The following is an 8,529-nucleotide window of genomic DNA, read 5'->3' as shown; positions in this document are numbered from 1 at the left end:
AAGGACATCTTTTTGGGGTGTTAGTTCTAAAAGGTCTTGTAGGTCTTCATAGAACCGTTCAACTTCAGCTTCTTCAGCATTACTGGTTGGGGCATAGACTTGGATTACTGTGATACTGAATGGTTTGCCTTGGAAACGAACAGAGATTATTCTGTCATTTTTGAGATTGCATCCAGGAACTGCATTTCAAACTCTCTTGTTGACCATGATGGCTACTCCATTTCTTCTGAGGGATTCCTGCCCGCAGTAGTAGATGTAATGGTCATCTGAGTTAAATTCACCCACTCCAGTCCATTTTAGTTCACTGATTCCTAGAATGTCGACATTCACTCTTGCCATCTCTTGTTTGACCACTTCCAATTTGCCTTGATTCATGGACCTGACATTCCAGGTTCCTATGCAGTATTGCTCTTTACAGCATCGGACCTTGCTTCTATCACCAGTCACATCCACAGCTGGGTATTGTTTCTGCTTTGGCTCCATCCCTTCATTCTTTCTGGAGTTATTTCTCCACTGATCTCCAGTAGCATATTGGGCACCTCCTGACCTGGGGATTTTCTCTTTCAGTATCCTATCATTTTGCCTTTTCATACTGTTCATGGGGTTCTGAAGGCAAGAATACTGAAGTAGTTTGCCATTCCCTTCTCCAGTGGACCACATTCTGTCAGATCTTTCCACCATGACCCTCCCATCTTGGGTTGCCCCACGGGCATGGCTTAGTTTCACTGAGTTAGACAAGGCTGTGGTCCTAGTGTGATTAGATTGACTAATTTTCTGTGAGTATGGTTTCAGTGTGTCTGCCCTCTGATGCCCTCTTGCAACACCTACCGTCTTACTTGGGTTTCTCTTACCTTGGGCGTGGGGTATCTCTTCACGGCTACTCCAGCAAAGCACAGCCGCTGCTCCTTACCTTGGACGAGGGGTATATCCTCACCGCCGCCCTTCCTGACCTTCAACGTGGGATAGCTCCTCTAGGCCGTCCTGCGCCCGCGCAGCCATGGCTCCTTGGACATGGGGTTGGTCCTCCTGGTCGCCGCCCCTGGCCTCAGACGCCAGGTAGCTCCTCTCGGCTGTTCCTGCACCATCGCAGCCTGGCACTCTTGGCCGCTGCCCCTGACCTCGGACGTGGGGTAACTCCTCTTGGCCGCTGCTCTTCGGGCATGCGGTTCTCCCGGCTTCTGCCCCTGACCTTGGACGTGGGGTACCTCCTCTCAGCCTCGCTTAGTGCCTTTAAAGGCTACTTTAGCGGTGATAAATTTATTTAGCTTTTGCTTGTTTGGGAAACTTTTTATCTTTCCTAATTTCTGATTAATAACCTTGCCAAATAATGTATTATTGGTTGTAGGTTTTTTCTTTTTTTACTTTCAGTAATTTTAGTATATCATGCCAGTCCCTTTTGGCCTATAAAGTTTCTGCTAAAAGTTAATCAGTTGAAAGGAGGGTTCCCTTCTAAGTTTTCTCTTGCTGCTTTTAAATTTCTCACTTCTGACATGTTAATTGTGATGTGTCTTGATGTGAGTCTCCTCAAGTTCATCTTGTTTGGATGTCTGTGTTTTCTGGACTTGGTTCCTTTACGAGGTTGAAATTTTTCTCAGCCCTAACTTCTTCAAATAGGTCAACTGGAACTTTCTTTCTCCTACTGGGACCCCTTGAAAAAAGTAAATATTGGTATGCTTAAGAGTACTGGAGTGGGGTGCCATTGCCTTCTCCGAATGTTGTTGCAGACATTCCTTAAGTTACCCTCATTTTTAAAAATTCCGTTTATGTCCTTACTGGGTGATTTCTGCTACCCTGTCTTTCAGACTGCTGATCCATTCTTCTGTATCCTCTAATGCACTGTTGACTCTCCCAGTGTATTTTAAATTTCAGTTATTGCAGTCTTTAATTCTTACCAGTTCTTTATATTTTCTACCTCTTTCTTCAATTTATCACTGTACCCATCAGTTCTTCTCCTCAGTTCAGTGCAGATCTTTATGACTATTACTTTCAATGTCCTTTTGTCAAATTGCTTGTCTCCATTTCATTGAATTATTTTTCTGAAGTTTTGTCTTGTTCCTTCATTTGAAAGGCTTGCCATTGTCCCCCAAGTTTTCCTGTGTTTATTTCTATTTATTAGTTTTACCTAACAAATAGAATTGATGCTTTCAAAGTATCAAAGAATCGATGCTTCTGAATTGTGGTGCTAGAGAAGAGAGCCTTGAGAATCCCTTGGACAGCAAAAAGATCAAACTAATCAATCCTAAAGGAAATCAACTCTAAATATTCATTGGAAAGACCAATGCTGAAGCTCTAATACTTTGGCTACCTGAAGCCAAGAGCCCACTCACTGGAAAAGACCCTAATCCGGGAAAGATTGAGGGCAAGAGGAGAAGAGGGCAACAGAGGATGAGATGGTTGGATGGTATCACTGACTCAATGGACATGAGTTTGAGCAAACTTCTGGAGACAGTAAAGGACAGGGAAGTCTGGTGTGCTGCAGTTCATGGGGTAGCAAAGAGCTGGACACGACTTAGTGACTGAACAACAACAATCAGATGTATCAGTTACATCTCCCAGTCTTGAAAGAGTGGCTTTATTTAGAAGGTTTTCTGTGATGCTCAGTGGCACAGTCCTCCCAGGTCACCAGAGCCAGATGCCCCTGGAGTGTCTTCCGTGTGAGCAGTGCGTGCCCTCCGTGGGCCATGCTCACTGCAGGTCCACTGGGGGTGGGACCAGTTCCCAGTGTGACCGGCTGTGAGGCCCAGTTGCAACTGCTGCAAGTATACTGTTGTTCAAAACTGATCCCCCAGGAGGGGGTTGCTTAGGAGGGCACTGCGGCTGTCCAAATCCACCTGCTGTATGGAACAGGTTAGGAGTCACGTTGGAGAATCTAGCCATGGTGGATGGGTGAGCAGGACTGACCCTCAGGGAACACTGGGGCAGGGCATATGGTGTTGGTTAGGTTGACTGAGAGTGATAGAAATGGTGTCTGCCAGCACCTGCCCAGCTAGGTGGAAGGACAGTTTAGAAAAAAAAAAAGCTGCACCTACCAGTACTTCCATTCCCAAAGAAAGTTCCACCAGATCCCTGCCCTTCCAGAACACACCCTAATACTAGTCAATGAATCTTCTCTTATGACCTAGCTGTTTTTCAAGCTACTGCCTCTTCCCTGGGACTCAGAATCAGTGAGTTTGTGTGAGAGCTCTTCAAGAGGAGGATCTCGATATTCCACAGCCTTCTGGATTTCCCAGATAGAAGCCCTGCTGGTTTTCAAAGCCAGATGTCATGTGGCTCTTCTACCCATGCAGGTCCCCCAGGCTGGGGAGCCTTCCATGGGGCTCAGGCCCCTTACTCCTCAAGGGGGACCTCTGTTGGGACAGTACTCCCCACTTGTGGGTTACCACACAGGGCGTGTGGGTTCTAACTAGACTGCATCTCTGCCCCTCCTACCCATCTCAATGTGGCCTACTCTTTATATCCTTAATTGTAGAAAATCTGTTCTGCTAGTCATTACGTGACTCTCAGAGATAGTTATTCTATATGTAGCTGTAGTTTTCGCTTGTCTATGGGAGGAGGTGAGCTCAGGGTCTTCCTACTCCACCATCTGGATGCAGACTCTCATAATCTCTCTATTTTAAAACCTGCTAATTAGCCAATTTAATTCCATCTGCTTCCCCTTTACCATGTAATATAACATATTTCAGGTTCTGTGAATTAGGCTGGATCTTTGGAAGGTCATTATTCTGCCCACTACATAACCCTCTTTGTCTTTAGTACCAGCTACTATAAATAAATGTGGATTCTTTTTATGTCTATTATATAATAACTATTATCTTGTTTCTCATTCTGAACTGTAATTGTTAAGAAATTCAAACTCGGATATAAAACTCAGATGTACTAATTAGTTCATTTCAAGTGTCTGGCAATTTTACTGCTCTGCTTCCTTTTAGATGTATTGATTCCATAAATTATTAAATTCTATATTGCTTTTCACTTTCAGGAAACACCTTTTGTTGTATCTGCTCAAATTCTAATGACTCTATAACCCCCACCATCCATAGATCCAGAGCCATCATTTTCACACGACATGGGGCCTGCAACAGTTGGCTGAAACTGGACTGGGTGTCTAATATTTGGAATAATCACAGTCCCTTCCTTGGGAATTTAGGGAGCACCTGTCTTTTCTGTGGCTCATAATATACCATTTATGCTTAGAAGTTGTGCATGGCATTCTTCCACTCATCCCATGGTTTGCTTAGCAGAGAAAGTTGGTCATCAGGAAAAATGAGTAAAAATAAATTAAGGCTAATGAGCAGAAAGAAGTAGACAGACATTAAGAAAACAATCCCTGTGGTCTCAATGGCCTTAAATATCTGATTCTGATTTTTCCAAACACCCAGTCTTTGCCTTTATCTCCATGAGGCACTCTTTCATTAACATGATAAATTTCTTAACTGTTTTAGGTTGTTTTCTTTTCTTTATAACTAAAACCACCATCTCCTACTACTACCAAAGTGTGGAAAACTTGTTTGCCCCCACAGATTACAAAGCAACAGTGCTATCCCCAAGGACTTCCCTGGTGGTCCAGTGGCTAAGACACTGAGCCCCCAGTGCAAGGTGGGGGCTGGGTTCAATTCCTGGTCAAGGGACTGGATTCCACATGGTGCCACAGGAATTCACACGCTGCAGCTGAGAGTCCACGAGCTGCCTCTAAAGATCCCACATGCCATAATGAAGATTAAAGACCTGGAGTAGTCACATAAATAATTTTTTAAATAAATACATAATTTTAAAACAAAAAAATAATGCTATCTCCAGAAGCTTACTCACCCTGAAAACCATACAATGCAGGATGTTGGGTGTATATAATATATTTGCACTTGATGCCAGGTTACATTATTAACCACAAAGAGCAACAAAAAAATGCATGCATTTATATCACAGACAATTAAAAAGCAGCTTCTTTGTACCTCTTTCTCTCCTACGCTCTGGGTTGCAAGTCTCCACTCAACTACATCTGTAGGATGGAGCTGAAAGGAAGATCGTAGCACATCACCCAGCTTTAACTTCTGGAATCTTTGCTGTGACTGGTGCTGTCACAGAAGCACTGTCCTTCAGCACCATCATTCCTTTATTCACAACTTTGTACTACACATGCACACATCTGTCTCCATTGGAAAACCCAAAGTTTTCCAATGTACATTTAAAGTCAAGTACCAGCTTTTGCTCAAATTCGAAAAACTCCCATGACAATTTTGTACTTATAAAGCAACACATAGAAAACTTATTTTGGAGGAAAACCTTACAGTAAAGGAGAGGCATCATAATTTCTTAAGCTATTAATGTAAAATGAAGGACAAAAAAAGAGTGAAATCATGCATGACAGCAACTTCACCTGAAACTTCTCAAAACCTCCTTGTGGGAGTTTCCAAGACAAATATATTGTGTTTTCTTCCTGCCCCAAAATCAGTAAATCTGATGGTGGGTCTGGATCTAGGACAAGGAAATAAAATATGAAAAGAAATCTTAAAAACAAAGAAACAAGCGAACATTTCTATCATCATGGTATCTAACCTTGGCCCTCACACTATGGAAGAGAGGCAGGGTAATCAGGTTTTTCTAATCAGCTTTAGCACCATGTGAGAGTCTCGGTCTTCTCATCTCTACAATGGTGGAAGAGGAAAAAATTTTTCTAGAAAGCCTTTTTTCACAATAAAATTACATGGATTTCATATTTATTTTTTGCATAGCAGAATTCAGTATGAAATTATTAGAAGTGAGATTTTTAACTGAGAATTTTATGCACTGCATAAATTAAGAGATATATCTAACCCCCTTAAGTTTCCAAACTCCTTTTTCCTTTAAACATTTTTATCTGAGGAGGTTCTAGAAACTTATTTTTCAAATCAGTAGTATATCCCTACTTCTAATTTATATTTCAAACTGAAGTGTGGCATTTCTTTCCTTAACTGGAAGAAATATAATGCTAAAATTTTATTGGAATAATCTCATCTCTAAAATTCAAATTTTATAAGAATTATTTTTCTTACTTATAGATTTAAGTTTATATGAATTCAATCAGTGGTAAATTTAAACCTGTGTCACTGATTGACAGTCTTTTTTACTCTATTTTTCTTTTATGCATATTCCCGTTCAGCTGGAATTATTAATAACTGCTTACCATCCCCCCATATTCCCGTGATATATCTAGGTTTATTTCATATCATTATTAATATCCCATCTGCTTCCAAATGGATTTGAGGTGGCTTGCAAAAAATGAGAGGCATAAAAAGACCAAAAAATATTAATTGACAGTGAAAGACAAAAGTCAAATTGTAAAGTGGAGAGAGTACAGGGACGGGAGGAAGGTTGCCAGATTTGTTTGGGAAAACACAGCCAAAGCAAAAACCTCTTAAAACGCAGAATGTACTGTTAATCCCAGGGTAGAAACAACGAGCTTGAGGTCCAAGTAGAATCATGATACAAAGCCAAAGAGCCAAGAATGGGAGGGTCAGAGTCCTTCCTATGTCATAGTGGCCTTTCCACTAAAGCAGAATGGTTACAAGGACAGGATGTGATGTCAGGCAAATGTGGGTTTGAAGCTCTATCATCCTATAAAAGCTACTGAAATTCTCTAAACCTCAGTTTCCTCATCTGTAAAAAAAAAAAAAGAAAAATGCATCTCAACATGACCGGTAGAATGAAGGTTGTGAAGGTTGTGGTTGAGAACTAGATGACAAATAGCACGGAAACTGCTTAGCAAAGCTCCTGACAAAGAACAAGCAATCTGTGATAACCAGAGTGATGACAAGGTGACAATGGCAATGACGACAGTAACAATAACACAAACAAATCTAAGCAGCGATCTAAGATGCTTTCTCCAAGACAAAACAATACAAGGCTTTTTTTTTTTAAATGCCTTTTCCCATCTATCTCTGATGTTTTAGGATGATCTTTGTGAGAGGCAGCAGAGTGTCGTCTCAGTCTGAGAGTTAGATACCTAGGTTAAACCTCACACCCCTGAGCCTTAACCTACAGTTTAGGTCACCCAGGGAGATTAAACACAGTGGTGGAGAGATCTGACAGAATGTGGTCCACTGGACAAGGAAATGGCAAACCACTTCAGTATTCTTGCCTTCAGAACCCCATGAACAGTATGAAAAGGCAAAATGATAGGATAATGAAAGAGAAACTCCTCAGATCAGTAGGGGCCCAATATGCTACTGGAGATCAGTGGAGAAATAACTCCAGAAAGAATGAAGGGATGGAGCCAAAGCAAAAAGAATACTCAACTGTGGATGTGACTGGTGATAGAAGCAAGGTCCGATGCTGTAAAGAGCAATATTGCACAGGAACCTGGAATGTCAGGTCCATGAATCAAGGCAAATTGGAAGTGGTCAAACAAGAGATGGCAAGAGTGAATGTCGACATCCTAGGAATCAGCGAATTAAAATGGACTAGAATGGGTGAATTTAACTCAGATGACCATTATATCTACTACTGCGGGCAGGAATCCCTCAGAAGAAATGGAGTAGCCATCATGGTCAAGAAAAGAGTATGAAATGCAGTACTTGGATGCAATCTCAAAAATGACAGAATGATCTCTGTTCGTTTCCAAGGCAAACCATTCAGTATCACAGTAATCCAAGTCTATGCCCCAACCAGTAATGCTGAAGAAGCTGAAGTTGAACGGTTCTATGAAGACCTACAAGACCTTTTAGAACTAACACCCAAGAAAGATGTCCTTTGCATTATAGGGGACTGGAGTGCAAAAGTAGGAAGTCAAGAAACACCTGGAGTAACAGGCAAATTTGGCCTGGGAATACGGAATGAAGCAGGGCAAAGACTAATAAGAGTTTTGCCAAGAAAATGCACTGGTCATAGCAAACACCCTCTTCCAACAACACAAAAGAAGACTCTATACATGGACATCACCAGATGGTCAACACTGAAATCAGATTGATTATATTCTTTGCAGCCAAAGATGGAGAAGCTCTATACAGTCAACAAAAACAAGACCAGGAGCTGACTGTGGCTCAGATCATGAACTCCTTATTACCAAATTCAGACTTAAATTGAAGAAAGTAGGGAAAACCATAGACCATTCAGGTATGACCTAAATCAAATCCCTTATGATTATACAATGGAAGTGAGAAATAGATTTAAGGGCCTAGATCTGATAGATAGAGTGCCTGATAAACTATGGATTGAGGTTCGTGACATTGTACAGGAGACAGGGATCAAGACCATCCCCATGGAAAAGAAATGCAAAAAAGCAAAATGGCTGTCTGAGGAGGCTTTACAAACAGCTGTGAAAAGAAGAGAAGTGAAAAGCAAAGGAGAAAAGGAAAGATATAAGCATCTGAATGCAGAGTTCCAAAGAATAGCAAGAAGAGATAAGAAAGCCTTCCTCAGTGACCAATGCAAAGAAATAGAGGAAAACAACAGAATGGGAAAGACTAGAGATCTCTTCAAGAAAATTAGAGATACCAAGGGAACATTTCATGCAAAGATGGGCTCGATAAAGGACAGAAATGGTATGGACCTAAA

The 8,529-nt window shown here is 41.4% G+C and overlaps 1 protein-coding gene across 2 annotated transcripts in view; it reads right to left on the bottom strand.

Annotated features, from left to right (window-relative positions):
• Positions 1-4,633: 4,633 nt before the first annotated feature.
• Positions 4,634-8,529, bottom strand: part of LOC104982597 (tenascin-N-like) — a 41,912-nt gene continuing 38,016 nt past the window's right edge. The window contains exons 16-17 of one of the 2 annotated variants that reach the window (XM_010832017.1): positions 5,375-5,472; positions 4,634-4,725 (exon numbers count right to left, since the gene is read on the bottom strand). In XM_010832017.1, the coding sequence (XP_010830319.1) occupies positions 4,690-4,725; positions 5,375-5,472 (134 nt within the window). In that variant the 3' untranslated portion in view covers positions 4,634-4,689. Of the gene's footprint in view, positions 4,726-4,792; positions 5,473-8,529 lie in introns of those variants that run through there. The other variant, XM_010832016.1, reaches the window with a different exon arrangement.

The sequence above is a fragment of the Bison bison genome, unplaced genomic scaffold, assembly GCF_000754665.1.
Source record: "Bison bison bison isolate TAMUID 2011002044 unplaced genomic scaffold, Bison_UMD1.0 scf7180017864535, whole genome shotgun sequence".
Classification (NCBI taxonomy): domain Eukaryota; kingdom Metazoa; phylum Chordata; class Mammalia; order Artiodactyla; family Bovidae; genus Bison; species Bison bison.
The sequence above is the reverse complement of the archived record's forward strand: the minus strand, read 5'-3'. Positions and strand labels throughout refer to the sequence as shown.